Source organism: Clupea harengus, chromosome 11 (assembly GCF_900700415.2).
Source record: "Clupea harengus chromosome 11, Ch_v2.0.2, whole genome shotgun sequence".
Lineage (NCBI taxonomy): Eukaryota > Metazoa > Chordata > Actinopteri > Clupeiformes > Clupeidae > Clupea > Clupea harengus.
Genome location: NC_045162.1, coordinates 29,075,829 through 29,098,878, shown reverse-complemented (window position 1 = coordinate 29,098,878; position 23,050 = coordinate 29,075,829). Strand labels below are relative to the sequence as shown.

The 23,050-nt window shown below is 39.2% G+C and overlaps 1 protein-coding gene across 3 annotated transcripts in view; it reads right to left on the bottom strand.

The window, feature by feature from the left end:
* msh5 (mutS homolog 5) overlaps window positions 1-20,850 on the bottom strand; it is a 42,005-nt gene extending 21,155 nt beyond the window's left edge. The window contains exons 1-6 of one of the 3 annotated variants that reach the window (XM_031576877.2): window positions 20,704-20,850; window positions 4,428-4,523; window positions 4,046-4,166; window positions 3,877-3,957; window positions 3,475-3,528; window positions 20-141 (exon numbers count right to left, since the gene is read on the bottom strand). In XM_031576877.2, the coding sequence (XP_031432737.1) occupies window positions 20-141; window positions 3,475-3,528; window positions 3,877-3,957; window positions 4,046-4,166; window positions 4,428-4,517 (468 nt within the window). In that variant the 5' untranslated portion in view covers window positions 4,518-4,523; window positions 20,704-20,850. Of the gene's footprint in view, window positions 1-19; window positions 142-3,474; window positions 3,529-3,876; window positions 3,958-4,045; window positions 4,167-4,427; window positions 4,524-20,071; window positions 20,196-20,562; window positions 20,659-20,703 lie in introns of those variants that run through there. The other 2 variants (XM_031576876.2, XM_031576875.2) reach the window with 2 other exon arrangements.
* Window positions 20,851-23,050: the final 2,200 nt, after the last annotated feature.

The following is a 23,050-nucleotide window of genomic DNA, read 5'->3' as shown; positions in this document are numbered from 1 at the left end:
TGTGTAGGCGGAGTCTCACCATGAGGACAGAGTCGAAGCTGAGGCAGGAGGAAAGGTAGGGGAGCTTCTCTTTCTCTGTGATGGCAGGAGGGAGGAAGGGCAGGTTTGCTGCCAGCAGCCTCTGCTTTCCAACTTCCAGTCCTTAAAAGCAGAGATGATGTGCCGTTTTAGAAGGTACTACACAGCACCCCCTCACATACGTGGAAGGGGAGAAATACATACAGTATACAACAGAAGTGAATATACCCCTGTGGAAAATCACTTAAATGTCAAATGATTCAAAATTATTACACCTTGCATTACTTCTGAGTTGATACTAGCTCCACATCAATAGCGCACTGTGAGAGAAATATGAACCATTACCAAAATGTAGAATTAGCCACTATTAGGTCTCAATTCAAATCCATCCACTGTGGCTGCCATTGAGCATTTTCACTATCGTACCCAAAATGTGCTATACACGGTGACATATGGGGTCGAGGGGCATTATACAGTGTCATCAATCTGCGTGAATTTAAATTTTCGCTATAATTAATTGGAATTAATGTGTTATTTTGACAATTTTCAATACTTCCTATGTCCATCTTTACCTTTTATGACAAACTCAATCTTCCCCGGCAAGGAGGATACCAGTGTTGCATACATTTATTTTTTTAAATACCCCAAAGGTGTTCGAAGTCAGGCGACATACTTGGTCAGGTCAGTTTTCACCGTTTTTTCTTGTGAAGAAACTCTTGCAGCAATGTGCTTTGGATCGTTATTGTGGAGGCTATCCTATTAGCCTCAGTGTGGACGGCAAAGTGTTCCCAACGCGTTGCAATAATCCTTGGTCCAGGCATGAACTCTCTTTGGGTGGTGTTCCCGTTTATTATAAAGGTATAAATTTGACATAAAATTGGTCCTTTCACCCAGTGCTGTTTGCCTATTAACAGGATGCTGTCGGTGAAGTGGGTTTCGGAGCGACGGTAAGAACCGTGTGTTCCCCGCCATCCACACCTTTCCCTAATTGATCAATCACACCTGTAAATATACCCAATTCCCAGTGACGTGCCACACCCAGTGCAATACTCCCCCAAGTGGCTAAAATAAGTAACACTAAAATAAAGCTAACTAAAAGGTGGATAGAAATGGCTCCTACAGTTATCATGCTGGAATATCCCTCCTCTGCCATGCTTCTAGGGGACTGGCAAACACTACCCCAGTTTCTGTTCTTTTTTTTTTTTTTAAAGATTTGTTTTTGGGCTTTTTGCCTTTAATGAGATAGGACAGTGAAGGTTTTGGACAGGAAATGAGATGGAGAGAAGAGGTGGGGAGTGGGATCGGGAAATGAAAGCGGGTCGGTTTCGAACCTGTGTCCCCGTGGGCGTTCAAGCCCGTATATGGTCGGGGCAATTGCTTGCGCCACAGTGCCCCCCCAGTTTCTGTTCTTTAAGGCGATAAAATGCATCATTCATTTTAATTTTATCTTATCATTCCATTCGGTTAACTGTTTTAAATGTACTTTGCTGTTTCTTTGTTCTTTTATCTGCTGATTTATAAAGCTCTTTGAATTACCAATGTGCAGGAATTGTGTTAAATAAATAAACTTGCCTCACCTTACAATTCTGTCTTGGTCTTGCTTGGTATGGCTCATAGGATTATCATTGAAAAGATAGTTGATGTTTTGCCAATGAAAAGAGGAGAGCAAATAAAAATCAAACCTTTTCATTCTTATTTTATCAACATTTTGTAGCCAATATGTATTATATTAGCCGATATTAAAATTAAATTGCTTCAACTTGTTTATTAATTACAATTATGCCTTTGTTAATTAATAAAATGGATTTTAAGTTGGGTAATTATGGAAAAACATAACCTAATAAGGAAGTAATTCGTAAAGGATGACACTCCAAATAAGGCCGAAGGAAATGATTTTTAGTATTGGAAGACATATTTCACATTATAACACATTATGCCTACATATTTCTATATTAGTATTGGAAGAGTCGCACATTATGCAGACATATTTCTGTATTAGTATTGGAGGAGTCGCACATTATGCCTACATACTGTATTTCTGTATTAGTATTGGAAGAGTCGCACATTATGCCTACATATTTCTGTATTAGTATTGGAAGAGTCGCACATTATGCCTACATATTTCTGTATTAGTATTGGAAGAGTCGCACATTATGCAGACATATTTCTGTATTAGTATTGGAAGAGTCGCACATTATGCAGACATATTTCTGTATTAGTATTGGAAGAGTCGCACATTATGCCTACATATTTCTGTATTAGTATTGGAAGAGTCGCACATTATGCCTACATATTTCTGTATTAGTATTGGAAGAGTCGCACATTATGCCTACATATTTCTGTATTAGTATTGGAAGAGTCGCACATTATGCAGACATATTTCTGTATTAGTATTGGAAGAGTCGCACATTATGCCTACATATTTCTGTATTAGTATTGGAAGAGTCGCACATTATGCCTACATATTTCTGTATTAGTATTGGAAGAGTCGCACATTATGCAGACATATTTCTGCCACCAAGCAAGTCCTAGGTTCATGCAATTGATCCATCTCAGTTATCCTCGAAGTGAACAAATATCCTGGCAGGCTTAAAAAAGAAAAAGGTAGTAGAAGGGTAAACCCCTTGAAAGACTTGAGCGTACGGGAATAGATAGTCTAAATTGTCGTACGGGAATAGATAGTCTAAATTGTCGTACGGGAATAGATAGTCTAAATTGTCCAACTGCAGCAGTAAAGACATGTCATCCATGATGTAAATAAAAAGAATGACATTTCCTGTTTTTTGTGTTCACATATTGTAGTCTAATTAGACTAAGACAGAAGAAGAAATGCCATGCCTCACCAGCCCTTTTCCCACAAAAGATCTTTTGTTGGCCGCAACAGAGGACAGAAATCCCCCTATCATATAAGCCTAGGCTACCGGTCACTGCTGCTATTGTGTTTTATTCATCAGGTTATTTCCCTGCTGTGGGATATCCCATATTCTCAGTATATCTACACATACAGTCACCAGTAGGTTCGATTTACGCAATGTAATACCATTGTCCATGTCCTCTCTCTCCGGTTGATCCAATGCTGAGCTTAACAGTCTTTAACACTCCCTCTGCTGGGGTTCTGAAGGTATTGACTGCACCAAATAGCATACAGTTCGTTCCCAGAATCACTCATCTTTTTAGAGGAAGTGTTTTATGTTGTGGGTAGTAGTGTGGTTGATATTATAAGCAATTATCTGATCGCTGTAGTTGTACCTTTAAGCATGCGGTGGTGCAACCTCTGCTTAAAAAACCTAAACTGGATCCAGATTCTCTCTCCAATCTATAAGCTCTTGTTTTTAAATCAAAATTACTTGAGACGGTGGTTTTTAATCAATTACAAAAGTTATTTGACTGAGAATACAATCTTAGACTTCTTACTTCTCTTAGTCAATGAGATTTCCCACCCTTGTCCCAACTCACCAAAGTCGGAGTTGGGGTAAACGACCACCTCGGGTCTATAATCTGGGTTACACCCTGTAAAACAGAGATCATGAGCATATGAATTAGGATGACGCAACAATGAAACTACAAACGTACTCTTATCTACCCGTTTTAATTAGCAGCATGTGTAAGAATTCTTGAAACTACATGAAGAAGGTTCATGTTTCAAAACAGTATAGAATATATTTAAGGAATAATAGTTCATTATGGGCATACAAATATTGCCCTTTAAAGTGTCAAACTCATCATAACTCTGACACATCTACACTATATGAGAGTGTGTTAAAAACCTAACTAACAAAAACATACAATTAAAATACAATAAAAAAAAAAACGCTCTAATTATTCCTGGTGCAAATGTTCTTAATGAGGATGACTTACCAAGGCTTCTGATAAACTGGGCCATGCTACTCTCTTGTTTGGCACTTGTGATGACCACCTGCGGACTGACTTCTTGTATCACTAGGAGGGTGAAACATGACAAAGAGGAGGATGTAGTTTGTGCATTCCAGTATGATTGCATTCTATACCCTACATCTGGATCGTATACCTCTACTCAGTATCTGCAGGTTCCTATCAGCAACATCAGGCATGTAGTGCAGAACGTAGTCTTTGCCGTCATAATAACTCAGCCCCACTTGTCCATGCTGAGCTAGAACACTGAGATACACCTGTCATTCATGAAGAAACAAAAAGGTGTCCAATGTCTGTGTTCTTCTTCACAGTTCAAAAACACTAAGATACACCTGTCATTAATGAAGAAACAAAAAGGTGTCCAATGTCTGTGTTCTTCTTCACAGTTCAAAAACACTAAGATACACCTGTCATTCATGAAGAAACAAAAAGGTGTCCAATGTCTGTGTTATTCTTCACAGTTCAGAAACAAGGAGAGGTGTTTATTTTAATAGGAGCATGCATGCGTATACTCTTACATCAGGTGATTCTTCCTCATCCTCATCTCTCTGAAGGCTAGTCACTGGAGGAGTTATGGTCCTTTCTTCTGCTCCAGTTGCCCCTTCCATATTACCCTGTCGAACAGACATTACACACTGACATTGACATATTTGCCCTCCATACCCCATAACGGTCCTCTAGAGCACTACTGCCACTATATAATTGTACTAGGGATGGGTCAATACAGATCTCATCATTCGTTTCAGTTTGAGATTTAAAATTCAATATCACCACAATTCAATATTGCCTAATGACTGTTCGGTGACAGTTTGAATATTCAGAATTTGTGGCTTCCACCACCTGAAGGCACCCCCCTACCCCCATCCAAAAATACCCAAATCAAACAAAAATGACACTAGGTAGATTAACGTTTGCTTGTCAAAACATCTTTTGACCAAGTCATTTGTATAGAACATGGACTGGTTGATGTAAAGGTAGGCTGCATGGATATTAATATTTCGAAAAACCAATGTGGAACGAAGTGAAGTGGCCGATATCTAGCCTAATCTCATACGGGTGATTCTATAATTTAGGGTACTTTCCATGTCCACTCATGTTAATGATGATTATTCTATAAAATATCTTCAAACCCAATACATTTTATACATTAACTTACTCCATGCAAATTTTGCCATGTCCGATTTCCAGTTAGGGAAGTTGATGTGTCAAAATATTGAGTAAAAACCATTAAAATAAATCAAAACTTCTTGTAATTTGTTTGAGCTGCATCATGTGATGTAATTTTTCCTCTGTGGCGGCCATTTCAAACACACAATGGTGAGTCTCCTCTCATTTTTTGAAATATTTGATGTAAGGCAGCATGTTACCCATGAGTATATTAATTAAGCATCAACTATGTTCGGTACACTGCTGTGGCTCAGAGTTTCTGATCATAAAAATTAAATGATAGGTGAAATTCTAACATGAAGGAGTTCAAGAAAATTACGTGTGGTCTTGTAGCCTGTGTCCACCATTTAGGTTACTGGAAGAAATATGGAAATTCTCAACTAAGTGACCCGTCAACTAAGTAACACCACTGTTCTATGTCATCAGACATTATCACCTAATAATTGTCATTAACAGTCTACATATCTTTCAACACACATTATAAACATGGTTTAACCTTCTCACTGAACAGATATTTAAGTATTTTTTTTCTCCATTTTTTTTAAACATTTGTACTGGTGAAATAGGTGTCAGCTGCTGAGAAACAGCGTAGGTACAGGGCTCGTCGAGATGCTGATCCTGCAAGGGCAGCGTATTTGGAGAAGCAGAGACAGGCATGGCACAGGCTCAGCTCACAAGGAAAGGTGAAAACAGTGGCACAGATGAGTGAAAGAGAAAAAAAGGAGCAAGAGGTCCTATTGGAGGAAAGCACAGCAGAAAAGCAGGGAGAGTAAGCACAGGCTTGAGAACATAGTATCACCACCTTCCAGTCCAGGAAGTTCAGCTGTTCATCGGCCTCAGGAAACAAGGTAGAGTTTTATGATGAGAAGACAGAAGCAGGTTTTTGCATTCAATAATGTCCTCATTTTTTTATTTCAGTGTGTGGTTTTTAAATTATATATTCTATTAGGGCTAAACAATTAATTGCATTTGCAATAAAATCGCGATATGATAAAACGCGATTTTCTAACCGCAACGTGCGCGATTACAACGTGGTCACGTGACGCGAGCGAAAGAGAGTAGGGCCCTTTAACCTGTTACAATGGCCTCTGGCTCAACGGAACAGTCAGAAACTGACACAACTGAGACTTTAGTCACGAAGAGGAACAGCACGTCGGTGGTGTGGAATTATTTTGGCTTCAAAAAAGATGATGCTGCGCAGTGTCAGGTGTTGTGCAGAGCATGCCGTGCTACCGTCGCTACTTCACGGGGTAACACTACAAACTTGTTCCAGCACTTAAAAAAATACCATAAAACCATGTATGACAGTTGTATGGCCAAAATGCCGAGCACCAATGCGCCAGACAAGCCAAATACCTCAAGACAGGGATCACTGACCGAAATGTTTGATAGTGTCACTGGGTCAAAGACGTGACAAGCCTTTTGCATGCAATAAATGAACAAAAAAAGAAAATTAAATACATGCATAGCATATTAAATTAAACTACATTGTCTACTTTATTATTTTAGTTAGATTTAGAGAAAACTAAGTGCAAAAATATATATGAAAAATCTCATCAAGTTCTAAAATTGTCTTTCAGTGTAATGGTCCGGACATAAATTTTACAATTTTATCTTTAAATAAACACATAAAATACCAAACAAAAGTACATTTTTATTTTCTTGGCATATTTGTATGTGTGTTGGCATTGCTATATTAAAAGGACATTGAGTTATTGTTTTGTTTTGATATTGAAATCATAAGGGGACTTTTGTCCCAAATAGTCAGTTCATTAGAGTTCATTCAGTGTAATGGGATCAAAAAGCCATTGTGAAATCATATCAGAAACTGATAGTCATGACAACCAGTGACCTCATCAGAAGGACCCCTGGAGCGTACAGTTAGGTGAGTTTATCTCTCTTAAATATTAGATATTTTCATCTTTTCATGTTGTGGTAACTCAAAATACAAATCAACATGTCATTCAGTGAAATCCTGAAAAATACTTTTATTATATTTATCTAAACAAGTGTATTTTGTGAATAATTACTATAAACTTTGTAGATCAAGGTCATTGTTTGATATAGGTGGCTAACTGTTTGCCTGTAAAATATGCTTTAAGCATAAAAATGTCATTCAGTGTAATGGCTATGGCATTCAGTGTAATGCAGTTTCTTTGTTATGAGTCATTCATACTAGTAATAATAATGTTGTAATGTAGTAATAACAACAACAATAATAATAATTACATATAATAATGCATTATTATTATTAGTATTATTATTACAGTTTTATTATAATAAACATCATTATTCAGTTACTGTGACTTATTATCTAATATTATATTTACATTTTACTAAAAATGTGTTTAATATTCATGTTTTTAAACTTTAAAATCACTTTTATTGATTTTTATAGATGCCTTCCAACAAAAGGGCGGTTGCGAAGCACAGACAAAAGATAAACACAGACCCAATAGCTTGCGCTTCCTAGGCCTCAATCTCCACCAGTAGAGCCCATCCCACCGCCTCAGTCTCCGCCAACAGAGCCCGTTCCACTGCCACTGGCCTCCTCCACCCCAGAACAAGCAAGGAAAACCCAAAGGAGTAAGGACAGACTCAAGACCCAAAATGAGGCACTGAAGAGAGAGCTTTTCCAACTAAAAAAACAACTGGCTCGATCACAAAAAAAGAAGTGAACACCTAAGAAAGGATTTGCAAAGGGAAAAGAAAAAGGTCCCACCAAAAAAGAAAAAATTGAAGAAAATTAGTCTAAAGAGGAAGGTCTCACGTCGAGAAAAAGTATCTGCTTTTCTTAGCCGAGATGAGAACAGCAGACAGCTTGCAGGAAGAAAAGATACAATAACAAAAAACAAAGTTAAACTTCAGAGACGCATTCTCTCAAATACACTGAAGGAACTCCATGGTGTATACAACTCCGAGGTGGCCAAAGAGGACTCCATGTCTTACAGACAGTTCCTACGACTCAGGCCATTCCATATCACTGAGCCAAAAGCAAGTGACAGGGACACATGTGCTTGCATCCACCATGAGAACATGGGCCTCCTGGTGGAAAAACTAAAACTTAAAGGATTGCTCAAAACATCGAGCATTTCACAACTGGTAGCAGCAATTGAGACTCTGTCTGAGGAGGAAGTTGTCGTCCACATGGAGTTCTCAGAAAATGATGCATGTAAATTGGCCACGGAGTTCCAGGCATTTCATTTTGGTGGCAGTCGGAAGCAAGCCACCATCCACACAATTGTAGCGTACACTTCTGGTAGCCATCAGTCCTACGCTACCGTATCAGATTAATTACGCCATGATGAGAGATCAGTCTGGGCTCATCTCAAGCCAGTCCTGGAGGACTTGAAGAAGGAGAACCCCACAATCACCACACTGCACTGCATGAGTGATGGTCCAGTGACTCAGTATAGAAATAGGCGCAATTTCTACCTGATGAGCGTATGACCATGTAAAAAAGGGAGGCGACATCCAGAAGCCAGAGGACCTCTACCAAGTCCTCCAAAGCACGGCATCAAACATCTGCCACTTTTGGGTCAGTGAGACTGACGTGAGCCGCTATGATGAGGCTGTGCCAAATAATTTGACACCTGTTAAGGGAACATTTAAAATTCACCAGATCGAATCAACCGAGCCGGGAAAGATCCACCACAGAGAAGTTTCCTGCTTCTGCTCGCGACAAAAAAGCCCATGCGAATGTGGACCATCAGTGGAGATTCAATTCCACAATGAAATTGAAAATTATCCTCCTGATATTGAAGATGCTGAGGACCTAACAGGGACATTTGTTGTGGTAATGTATGACAGCAAGCCCTTTGTTGGGCAAGTTGTGCAGGTCGTAGGGAATGAAATGGAGGTAAACTGCATGCATCAGAGTGCAGTAGGAAAAAATGCCTTTGCTTGGCCGAAGACCGCGGACAAGGTGTTTTACTTCCGAGCAGACATAAAGGCTATTGTGTCTGAGCCAGAGCCTTTAACAATGAGGCAGTCCAAACTAATTAGTGCAAATTGGGTGAAGTTTTCTGTGTAGTTGTTTTTAAGTTCTACCTCATCTGAAGTGAGTGATATCTTTTGTCTACATTGTAGACTTTTGTCTAGGCTCCTGTTCCAGCCTAGACAACAACCTGTATAGCTCAGACTCTGAAAATGGTGACTTCCTTCCATGACTTCATCAACACTTTACAGTAGGGACTGAAATTAGGTAGCTGCCTCAGTACGGTTATGGGGACCACACTTAGACCATTTTTTTTTATTGTTTCTTGCGCAGGGGACGAAGGTGGTGTCAAAGGTGCCTGACGATGATGACGATGACCCAGAGAATAGGTATGGCCCCCAAGATCGAGATAGCTTGTGTTTAATAGAAAGGAATGTATCTCTTACGTCTTCTAGAAATCAGAGTAAAAATTAGGGCTGAACGATTTGGGAAAATAATCGAATTGCGATTTTTTCCCCCCAATATTGCGATTGCGATTTAATATGCTATTTTTTTTTATTTAATCCTCTTTTTTTCCAAACAAAACGTAATGAATGATTTAAATATGACCAACACAATATTAGATACATTTAGTGTAAAATATTATTATTTAATTGCTCATTACAGAATTTTTATTTAACTGCTCATTACAGAAACAAGAACAACAAATCGGTGGCTTTGCCTGTGCATTTAAGTAATTTAAACAAAGTCATTGTAAGTATAAACACAAGGCATGTACTTTTTTTTTTTTTTTTTTAGACCACGTTGTAATCGCGGACGTTGCGAGTAGAAAATCGCGTTTTATCATATCGCGATTTTATCGCAGATGCAATTAATCGTTCAGCCCTAGTAAAAATGTTTATTGTCTGCTATTTTTTGCTCAGAAAATATAAGGATTCAAGAAAATACACTCTAATGTCCAGAAAAAACTAAAAGTTTTGAGTTGTTGAATACTTTTATATTTTTGAGGCTTGAAAACCAAGTTTTGTCTTTGACCCCACTCCATATGACCGCAATTCAAAACGGCACGGGAAAATCACTCGGGCAATAACCAAGTTCATAGCTAAAGATATGGTGCCTCTCAGCACGGTGACCAAGCCTGGGTTCACGGCATTGATAAATACGCTTGATAAACGGTACAGTAAAGCCTCCCGTACATACTTCAGTCAGACTGCCATACCGGAGCTGTACAAAAAGTGCAAAGAGAAAGTCGCTGCGGAGCTTAAAACGGTGGAGTTTTTTGCTACTACTACTGATATGTGGTCAAGCCGCACATCTGAGCCTTACCAGAGTATTACAGTCCATTTTATTGATGAAGATTTCAACCTCAAAGCTCACTGCCTACAAGCTGCCTACTTCCCAGACGACCACATAGGGGGAAATATTGCTGCCGACCTGAGAGAGGGGCTTACCAGCTGGGATCTCCACGAGGAGAAACACGTCTGCATCACAACGGACAACGCGTCAAATATGGTGCTGGCTGCACGGCTTAATGAATGGACGAGGCTCCAGTATTTTGGGCACAGATTACATCTTGCCATTGGTAAGTTATCATGTCGTGTGTGTGTGTGTGTGTGTGTGCAAGAGAGAGAAAGATTCACCAATTTACAGAAATCAGTGCAGGCCTATAGCAGGGGTCTCAAACTGAAATGACCCGGGGGCTGAAGATAATCCAGTCTGGTTAGTGGGAGGCCAGATTTTTTTGATCTGTTGGCTTGCCTATCACAATACTGTAGATACCACTTTTGAGTGTGGCAAATTTACCATGTGTAATCAGTGGTACAGTGGTTAGTGTTGTTGAATAACAATTAGCTGACCTGAGTTTCAATTCCTGGGCATTGCAAGACGCTCTTTGGATAAAGGTTTTTGTTATAGTTGCATATTTGGATCACTTTGTCTCATTGATAGCCCATGACTTACATATACAGCAGTAATAGTGGGATAATATATTCAATAACAACTACATCTATATTTTTCCTTCATACATGCACATTTCAAAGCAAATGTGTACTGCACCACTTTTGTACAGTTGGTAACAAGGCTGCAAACAAGCAAAACAGAAAGGTTTCAGCAAAAATCTGAATTATTTTATAAATAAAATAAATGTATTTATAATAAATACATTTCATGAATAACATTAGAAAGCTGGCTCAGACACCTCGTGAACCCCCTCAGACGTATTTTTCAGTTACAATAACAGGCTTTTTACACTGCACAGTGTCTATTTCTCGGTAACTTAAAAAAAAGTCAAACAAAGAAGTTTTCTTTGCTGTTTAACTTGTGAGTAGTAGCATGCTAAAGTTAGATAGCTGGCTCAGACACCTCGCAAATCGCCTCAGACGTAATTTACTACACCCACAACCGTGGGAGAACCATGAATGAAAACGAGTCCCTCGATGCAACTGCGTGACCATGGATTTAGCTGTGTATGTTTTTACACAAAGTAATTCCTCTGTCACTCCGGGGGCCGGCGTTTGAGACCCCTGGCCTATAGTATGAAAATCTAATGTGTTGATTAGTAATTAGGAAGCTGAATATACAAATATATAAATTAGGTTGAGTTGTGGAAAGTGGGTGGGATGAAGGAAATTCACACTGCCCCCCCATTCCTTTTCATATGTAAATTGAAATATTATGTGTTTTGATTTTATGTATATGTCTTTGGTGGAATTATTATTTTTTTTTTACTTGTTCGAAATAAACACACATACACAAACTGTTTATGTGTTGTGTGTGTTAGCAGGGCTCGAAATAGACACCCGGGCTGGCGAGTATAGCTCCCGACTACCGCGCCCGTCATGGTTAAAAAAAAAGCTTGCCACGCCAACACGAACAGTGGGAGAGGGGGAGGGGTTACATAAAGTTCTAAGAATTTGTATACAACTATAACAATTTGCGCGCAAATACAAAGTTCTGATATTTTGCCCGCGAATACAAAGTTTAGAAAGTTCTAATATTTTGAGCGCGAATCAAAAGTTGAAACCGACTTAGTTCACCGCACGCAAGTTAACGCAGATAAACGAAAGCTAAACTTCTTGAAATAATGTGGCGATTCATTGCCAGTGCATCACCTTCAGCAAAGGTGCAGAGAACATCTAAGCAGGAAGAAACAACAGCCAAAACAGCAGCTACAGCTTCACCACGGAAATGTTGCAGTCAGCGTCGGAAATACACGAGGGCAAAGGGCAAAACTGCCCCTAACAAATATAATTTTGCCCCTGATATCACTAGGAGAGGGGCAAAAAATGCCCCCATAATTTCTTCTAATAATAACTTAATGAACTTGTCAAAAACATCGTAGCCTATATGACCCGGTCCAGTTGCCATAAAATGTTTCAGATTTTCGCCTTGACTGATGTTGCGTGTGCGTGAAGAACCGAACGTTCTAACAAAAAATATAAATGGAGCGCTTCTTAATCAGACCTGTGACTGCGAGTGTGAGGAGAAATGAGGATCAGCAAACACAGTCCGTCATCATCTCAGGTTCCCAAAGATACAATTTTCATTCGAAAAATGGAAGCTAGATTGGCTTGGGGTGGAGGATGACGACGACGAGAAAAAGACGCACATTTTTTTCAAGGCATGTCGGATTTGTGGACAACGAATTGCCAAATCGTTGTCAATCCAGCACAGGCACACTGACTTCATCAAGGGGAGCGAAAACATAAAGAAATACATGGCCTTTTGTCACCAGGCGCCAAGCAACACGCCATCGCCTACGGTGAATGATAACTAGTAATAATATATTTTTTAATTATTTAGTTTGGTTTAGCTAGTTAAACGCCATCTAGTTAAACGTTAGTTAGCTAATGTTAGCTAGCTCTGATAGTGCGTTAGCTACAAAGGCTTGCTTGCAAGCTAGCTAACTAGTCCTATCTGTATTTCCTGTACTATGGTAGGTACATGATTAAAAGTAACAAAAAAATCAATAAATATAATAAGTTATTATTATAAAAAAGAAAGACAAAACTTATAATTGTTAATAGTGTTTAAAACATTTAATAATAACAATAAATAACCACAAAGAAATAAGAATACAATTGAATATGATTGTCTGATTTATGTTTTCTGTTTGTTTTTTGTTCAAAAAATCTAAGAAAACACTTTGAATTTGTAGAGTACTGCTCAATAGTCTTATTAATGCCTTTTGATGACAATCTCCATATACTAAGCCTAAATAAGTATGTTTATTATTTTGAACATAGTTAAATGTTATTTCACAAGTTTCAAAAAGTGCCACCAATTTTATTTTAAATGCCCCTGGATTTCAGTCAGTGGGGGCAAAAATTGCCCCCTAAAAAATCTGTAAATTTCCTACCCTGGTTGCAGTAGGAAGCTCGTTGCGGATAATGGGGAGCCACGGCAGTGGCTGAAATACGTTGACGGTACTAAATATAAGTGTAGAAGAAGAGCAACGGCAGAACAAGCATGACCCCGACCGATGGGCTCTCGCACGCCCCCTTCATTGAGGCAGAGGTACTGTTTGCTTCCCCTCTGTGTTTTTTCAATGCGGTTTTATGTCAGATCATCCATACTAAATAGGTTCTACGCATGTGCTCAACCCAGTTTGTGAGGAATTGCGCAATCTGAGATGAGGTCATTATGTTTTGTTGGGGGAAAAAAAGAGGATAAAATAAAAAAACTAATCGCATATTAAATCGCAATCGCAATATTGGGGAAAAACAAATCGCAATTAAATTATTTTCCCAAATCGTTCCCAAAAAAATATTAGGAGAAAAAACTCAAAACTACACAAAGTAGTACAGAAACTGAAATCCTTGCTTGAAAAACAAAAACAAAATGTAGACAAACTTCAGAAAAAACTCAAAAGAAGAGAGTCAAAGAACCAGCAGGTGTCAGATTTGCTAGCATCAAAAACAAGACGGCAACTACAAAATGCATCGGTCTCTCCTGAGGTGTGCAGATCATTGTTGGCTCACAATGCCCTCATGGCCAATATTAAAGACACGTTCACTTCCACCAAAAAGAGAGCAGACAGACAGGTGATGTTCAAACTCGTAACTGGGAGTATCCTTAATATGGATTGCAAGGAGAAATCTCCAAAGCACTCCACCTCTCCAGAAAGAGGAAGGTGTTTTGTCTTCGTGAGGGTAAAGTGAAGTCTATGTGAAGCCTATGCTTTCGAGTGCAAGAGAGGGTCACTGCTTTCATGACGACGGATGAAAATAGCCGATTGACAGCAGGCAAGATCAAGAAACAGAAGAGGTTTTTAAATGACACACTGCGAAATAGGGGTGGGAATCTCTTGGCACCTCACGATTCAATTCGATTCCGAGGTCAACGATTCGATTCTAAACCGATTATCGATTATCAATTCTAAACCGATAAAGCGATTATCGATGCATCTCGATTTTTAAAACATTTGAGTTTGCTACTCAGAGTCTCAAATCACTTCCTACTTTGTGTTTGATAATTAAAGAAAATCAACAGATCTATTTTTTTTATTAGAGAAAAAATTTTTATTAGAGTTTTTCCTTGTCACAATTATGACTTCCTATTAAACAATGCAATAATCGATGCAGCTTGCATTTCAACACAAAATGAATGTGTGTAAAAAAAAAAAAAAAAAACATTCTTTTTTTTATTAAAAAATCGATTATGAACTTTTCTGAATCGAGACAGAATCGTTCTAGAGAGAAATCGAAAAATCGACTGCGAAACCTCCGCAGATAATTTATAATTGAGCATCCTGCCAGTACTCTTTCATACTCCTTGTTTTGTCGAATGCGTCCCTCCTGGGTTGTCCATCCCACACTTTCAGACAGGGAAACCGGTCTTTGCAAGGTGCATGACAACCTTACTTTTCTCACTGTAAAGCTCCACACACTCAGATTAATCAAGACTGTGGACTTGGAGGATATGGTTGCAATCACCTGCATTATCATTAAGTGTGTTTCACTACCTGTGTATTCATAACAGATAGGAGAGTACTGTTTTTTTAAATACCGAAATGTTTTAAAAAATATCTACTTTTTAAATTAGAGAAGGACCAATGATGAAGACCACCAGTGGTCTCAGCTTTGAGGGTGTGGAGCTTTCAAGGAGTGACAACTAGGGATGGATATCGTTTGGGTTTTTTCCGATACCGGTGCCTAAACGGTGCCTGAACCGATACGTAAAAAAAAGCACAAAACAACAATTGACGACATTAAAAAAGGCTTTTTTCTTCAAATGGAACAATATATTAAATGTTTAAAGTATACTATAAATATAAATAAATAAAAAACACTTGGCTTCAAACTACAGCTTCAAACTTTTTAACTTCAAACTATTAACAATATATTAACTGTTAACAACAGTTTACAGTATACTTAAATAAATATAAATAAATACAAAACACACACACACACTCTGTACACACACTACAGCTTCAAACTTCAGTAATTATTTTGCAGAAATATGAGCATATTTGCCTTCGGAGTCAAAAATGTATTATTTTGTTTGCATTTATTTCATGAAATTTCACCATTTCCTTATTTGTTTTATATCTATCTTTTCTATCTTTTTTATACTTAATCTTGTTATTTGAACAAATAATTATTTTGCATCGTATTTATCAAACAAGAACTTCGTCGCGTAATAACCGCCTAACCCCGCCCATTAGTGTTAATAGCGCACCGCTAAAATAGGGAAGAAAGAGCCTGCGTGTTCCTGCCACCATGGATGATGGAGTTAAAATTAGAATTAGAGCTTTTGGTTCACGAGGTTACAGCAAACTAACCTGGGTAAATATAGAAACTCATAAATATTTCTCCGTTTAGCCCTTCCGTCCACACTAAAAGTTGTGATCACTTTGAATTGAAGACTGTCTTTTATTGGTGAGCTGATTTTGGGAAATTAAACTTTTCAGCGAACATTGAGTTTCTGGGTTGCTATGGTTACCCCTCAGGGTGCCTGTGCAGCTTCATATTAACGAGTTTATGTTCACAAGTTCATATTCACACATGAGTTAATCACACACAGGCTCCATAGCATCCCGTTAAATAGTCTGGTAGGAGTACACGACACCCCTTACTTTAAAACAGCGTATTCCAACACTGAAAACCATGCTTTTCAAAAACGCTGCCCTAGGCAGATACATTTGAAAACTGGAGTTGTAGCGTGACAGGGGAAACTGAGGTTTTCAGACGGCCGGTTGGTAGCTTGCGCTCGAGAGGTTATTACGTCAAAATAAACATGGAAGGTGAAATAAATATGCTGCTCTGTCTCTACAATTTACTTAGTTTAGTTAGTGTACTTCGAGTACAAGTACTTTTCCTGAATAGATACACGTTACTCCTACGCAGAAGGCGAGCACTGTACTCGGTGTGCTTGAACAATGGGTGGAAATAATGTTTAAACATACATGGAGCGGCGATTCTGGGTAAGACCTGGCCGAACAGCTAGCTGGTGGGACAATTTTGTATATGCCTATATTAAATGATATATCAAATATAAACATTTAAACAAATAACATTTCTGATGTTCGTATTTTTTTAAATTTCTCGCACGCAGCTAGTTTTCATTTAGCAGCTATGTCATGCTAAAACACCTCTTGTTTCGTTAGGCGCACTTAACGCATCTCCTTCCATCTCTTTGCGACAAACACCCACTTTCCCTTATACCCTCCCAGCAGCGGTAATCTGCACTTTTACTCAAGTGCACCGCCTTTGGAAATACGGTTTTATGTCTTTACCTGCAGAAATTACGCCTAAATTGGGCGCAATCATGTTAGTAAATAAGGCCCTGAGTACGTGAACTTGTACTGCCCCTTTAAGAGACTATGTTTAGTTTTGCTGGCATCTCTGTTTAATCTTCAGTTGCTGATGTGCTTTTGACTCTTGCCTTTTCTCCCCCCTTTACACGCAATTGTTTTGTTGCATTTGCTGCACGTCGCGACGTTTGGATCTTTTTGTGCAAAATACAGCCACACTTTTGACCGTTTACCTTTCGGCATTTTCTCTTACATTGATGGCTAGCTCTGTTTGGGCTTGCTCTGTGAAATGCTGCCTGCATGCTCTTCGCTGTCATAAGACAGTTATGCTATGGAAAAACCAATGCGCGTGAGCGACACAGGCCAAAGTTGACATTGGGAGATGGGGCAGTTTTAAATGTGCCCTTCGAAATCTGCTTAGCAACCTGTGACCAAGAAAAAATTATTCATACTTAGCGTACTCAGACAGATCTACCCCACTAACGTGACTGCACGTTAGCTATCGCTAGTTTTCTACTGTTTTGGAACTAGCCTCCGTGTTTCATGTTGCAGCCTAAAATAATTCCTTTTTATAAGACAACATTTTATTTAAGTTTTGTTCATTTAGCTGCATGATTTGTTGCTGTTATTTATTTCAATCGGCTCAGGCACCGAAAGGAAGCACCGAAATCTGCGTTGCATTTCGGTCCGGGTAGGTACCGGTGCCATATTGGAACCGGTTCTCAGTACCCAACCCTAGTGACAACAGGGCTGTTAAGGTGTCACAGGATAGCTTGCTGAGAAAGCTGAGTAATAGCATGAGTGACAGATTTGAGGACTTCGGTGTAGGAGTTCTGTCAGCCACAAAGCTGGTTAATTTCAAGAACTGGGCAGATCCAGCTAATTCTGCAGGTTTGTTGTTGAAGTTGTTAGAAAAAGTTTAAGCATTTAAGTGTATAACAGACGAAGTGACTAGGATTGAAAACACCGTGAGTGGTTAGACAGGAACGGGCATGATGAAATGCATATTACAATTTGTTTTTCTTCTAGACTTTGGCGACCATGAGATCGAGGCCCTCTGTGATCACTTCAGAGAAGTACTCATTTCTGCCAATGTTGCGATGCAAAATATCCCCGACCAAACTTTTAAAGGCAAAGTTGTATCAAGAGGGCCCATTTGAATCCCTGACATGGATTGAAGTAAATAGGTGGCACAGATACGCCTGCCCAGATGTGCTCAGTCTTTTTGACCTGCTCCCGTCCATTCCAGCTTCCACCGCTTAATGCGAACGAGGGTTCAGCACCATGAAGCAGGTGAAGATTCAAACAGTGATTTCATGTATATGAATGTCATGAACTATGTTTCAATGTACTCACTGCTATTTTTCCCCATATACTTTTATGTCATAAGGTGAAGACTGACTGGAGGGCCAGCCTCACTCCTGTTGCTCTCTCAGACATCCTGACCGTACAGCTACTCAATCGCTTCTTCTGGCCGTCGAGAGATGACCTACTGTGGTACTTGTTTCAAGACGTCTAAGGCAGTCACTTCACGTCATGTAGAGATAGATCCAGCTATCTGGTCAAGTCTGCAAAAGGCCTAATTGAAGGCTCTTGTTTTCACTTCAGAGTGATTCATTTGAACTGTTATCTGACAAGAATTACTGAGTTTATACAGTATATGTCGTTTCAATCTTATCATTCTGAGTTTGAATGGATGTTGTTGAGTATTGTTAGTCCTCTGTTTTCACTTGGAGGAGTTAAATCATTTGAACTGTTCTCTATGACATGAATTACTGAGATTATACAGTATATGAAACTACATACACTGTATAATCTGTTATTATTGTTAGCCCTCACTTGGAATTTCATGTTGAGTCTTGAATAAAATGGATGGAATAAAATGGCTTGAATGAAATGGTTAACAGTGTGTCCGCTCAACTATGTTACCTGTGTCAACCGTGTGATTGTGATTGTCAACTAAAATACATCTCCACTTTTTAAGATAAAATAAACCAAATTGTGCATTTATTATCATTTAAAATATTCTGCACATGCACACATGTTGAACATGTTGCATGAGTTGTCTAAAAAATTATTAAATCAACTGTGTGATAGATCTATAATGAAAAACCTTCCCATCCTTAACGGCAGTAACAAACATACTGGATACTTATCTGAAAGAAATGGTTATTTCTAAAGTGTTCATGCTAAAACAAATCAATGTGAATTTGGCAGAATGGACTCGAGAGACATCAGAATTGAAATTAAAGAAGACGAAGAAAACCCGTGGCCACATCTCAGCATGCAGTAAAAGAGGCAACAGCTATATACTGCCGTGTAAGCTGTGCCTAACCCGCCAGTCAGAACTTTCTGCTTATAAAAATTAATCTTCAAATCTGCGCAAGCATGTGTTGGTAAGTACAGTATTTGTCCCTTTCCATTAGTAGTTCAGACAGCGTTTTTGTCGTTTAGTTAGCTTTGCTGCATTAAGCAAAATATGCGTTTCATGGCACTATAGCCCAATTTTGGCTAGCACTTGCGACCGCCCTGAGTATGCTAACGTCGACAGCCGTCATCCAATAGACTACGGTAATAATAATTCGGATAACGGTCCATGCACTTTCTTGTCACCATGAAATGTACCCTAAATTATAGAATCACCCATACATTTAATGTGTCAACGTTAACACAAATATTAATATTTACTTCCTGTGTACAAGTCGTACAGGTTGAATTACTAGACAAATATCAGTCTCGAAAACCGTTTGTTTTGGGTAAGCTAATACATGGCGTTAATCTATAAATAGATTTAGCATATCGATTGTTAAACAGTCTGGCCTCTAACCGGTGCTAGCACGCTAATTCTCTCATAGGGATTGTCTTTTTCAAATCGGAACGTGCACAAATGCTAATCCGCTGAACAAATTGACGACGGTCACTCAAACTATTCTCCTTCACCTCATGACGTATACCAACGAGGCCAAGGAAAAGTGGTCCGAAAATACGTGATTTCTTTGACTATCCGACCGCTGCCTTCCTCTGCAAATGCTCACCTATAGAGATTAGGCTGTCCTTAAACTGCCAATCAAGTATTAAGAATACAATACGATACGTCTTACTCCAAAGGAGTACACCAATGTCCTCTACAAAAATGCTATCTTGAATCAGGCTAAAAAGTAATATGATAGCTAGCAATAACTAGCTAACGTTACCTCAGAAATAATGTTCAATCAAATTCCCAATTAGCCTTAACGAAAACGGCCAGAGACTAGAAATGTGTAAATTTTATTAAAACAATAACGTTAATAAAATGAGTGTTTTACCTGCAAAGTTTATCCTTTGAAAACTAGCCAGTAAGTCCATCCACGACAGCTCACCAAGTCAGCATATCTCAAGTCAGTTAGTTAACGTTAACATCTGAGAGAAGTTGATGTTGACTCTCATAACCTTAAAACGCTGTCTAACTCATTAAGTTAACCACCTCACGCTTTTGTTTGCCTCTCTAGACCTAAAGGACCACGCGCGCAGCTGATCCTGGGTGAACATGGCACACAGTACAAGTTGACTGAAATGGTGTAGTTTTTAGTGTTGGTTCCTGGTTCCGAGGAAAACAATCACTAGCCTATTTAAAAATGAACAGGTTCTCGCAAACCAAAATTAAGTGTGAACGAATACCGCCAATAAGAAAACCTAGGGAGTTAAAATGTAGTTATCAGTCGGTCTTTTTTAACAAAATGTTTCAGAAAAATAAAGGAGTTCCTAATTTACCACTATGTTAAAGCATAAAAAAGACAGACTGTTTTGTTTTGCTTACCTCTTTTGCGGCGAATTTTAAAGAGACCGTTTCCAAAATATTACACTAGAAGAGTAGCGAAGCGTTACAATTCGAACAGAAAAGGCCCAACACGTTATTTTCATCTTCAGCTACTCAATGTACGCAATTATGTCTCCTTACGGTGATAAACGTATTGTATGGTGATACGTTATTATTCTGAGGAGGCCAGCTTGAACAAAGAAAACGAAAGACAACCTGATGATGTCCTTCTGACAAGCAAACCACATGGAAATGAGACCAATCACAAGTATTCCAGTCAAGTTCTTATGTCTGTGTTGGTTACCATGCTTCCCAATAAACCCAGTAAGGGGCAGACTAGTATCACAAATGACATTAGGAACTACACGGTAATAGGAGCCTTCCGCTTTTGCATGGTTGCTCATTGCCACAGTCAGTGGTTGGACATAACCTGTGGAGATACCTGATTAACCACTGAACTGACACCGCAGTCACAATGACAAGAGAGGCACAAAATGTGAGATAAATAACAATATAAATCGTCCAGTGTGTGTTAAAATTATATTTAGTGTATATTTGTGTATATGTATATTGATATGTATATTTTATTTCTCTGTCAGCATTCCAACTCTCACTTTGCCTGCAAGCCCTTGCCCCTCAAGTTTCTTCATCGTGTCTGTCCTCTGCTCCTCACAAGGTAAGGTCTATGAGTAAATCTGCCATTTGACATTAGGATGGTTCATTTGATGTGTGACCAAGCAATGTTCCTAAACATTTCTTAGAATTAGTTCGGAAAAGAGAGGAAGACACAGGAGGCATATTTGCATGCTTGGAGGCACTGGCCACATTTCCATCTGACCTGGCGCATGAGCCACCACATGAAGAGCAGTCACTTCCTGCAAATGCTGATAGAGTTCATCTGATGTCAGAATCAGAATCAGAATGGGATTTATTGCCAAGTAGGTTTACACCTACTTGGTATTTTTTCTGATGTGAAGGTGCATACAGTAAACATAAAAACATAGAAACACAATAAGTACTACACATAACATAAAAACATAAAAACATAAAAATGGACCTGAGACTCTGGGGTGAGTGTCCGGATATGGAGCAAGATTTGCCCTCAGATAATGAAGACTGGTCAGGGGCAACCACGTTGGAGGTCGTTTACCAGCCATAATAAAACCTGGACCTCTGACCCTGAGGAGTGAGCTGTTGGGGATAATGTCCCGGTAAGACAAACAGTTCAATTGGGCCAGGTAAAATAACATCAGAACACAGCTCAGTGGACAAACTACTAAACTTTTTACAGAAACATGGACACAGTGAACTACCCTCTACTGCCTGCACACTTCTGCAAACCCCAGGAGAAGTCAACACACAGCAGGTGCCTAGAATTGATTCAATTTACTTTCCACCACACGAAAAGCTACCTGAAACACTGGAGACATACCCTGGTAAAGAAGTAGCTGTCCTCCACAACATTGGCATATCATTGAATATTCATGGTGTGCCACTGTTTAAAAGCTCTTGACGTGTGGAATAGGATAACATACAGTAAGGGACTTGGCCCCTCTGCTCCGGGAATGCATTCACCTCAGGGGAAGAACCATACAAGTCACACTTCAGAGCACTATATGTGCTGCCCCAGCATGGTCTGCTTGAAACATCAGTAGCATGAACATTAGTGGACATCGACATGATAATCATATAATCATGTATCATGATAATAGATAGAGTGGATAGAAAGTCAGGGGGCTCTGCTAAAAAGCAGCCAATTGGTTTTGGAGGGGACCTGTTTACCTATTTTGATTTCTTTCACACTCAGGCACTGTCCTCTGGTGCTCTCTGTCTGCTCGCTCTTATTGCATCCATCCACGCAGGCCAACACACTTCATTATTTTCCTCCAGACAGTAGGCAAAGTAATTGTATTTGCTATTGTGCAAAATGGTTGTTCATTTCTCTCTTTGTGTGGTGGTCTGGAAACAAGCTGGACCATAATATAAACCATAACACTGGCTATCCTGTCAAATCTATAAAATTTGATTAGAATACAAATCTAATCAAAGAAAAGATTGTATCATCATTGGGGTCAGACACAGCTTGTCTTTGTATCTACTGTGCACTAATGTGTATGAGTTAATGTCACATTTATGACGAACTTCACCAAGATTGTTACCAGGGTGCTAAGTACAACAGTCAGAAGTCAACAACGGTCAGTTAGAATCCTATGCATAGCCTTAAAGTCATGGGTTAAACAAGCTCACAAGCTCACAGAAGACAAGTGCTGACCTGTGTAAAAAATGGGTTGTCTTCTCTTTCTACAGTAACTACAGATGCTTCAGGAAGTGGCATCAACCCAAATCTGGCGTGAAAGAACTTGGCACAACCACATTGAGCACCTCTAAGTTGATTAGGAGCACCAACAGCTAGCCAGGCCTCTTCACCCTACATCACTGACTGACCTCACTAATGTTGTTATGGCTGAATCGAAACAGGCAGGTTTCA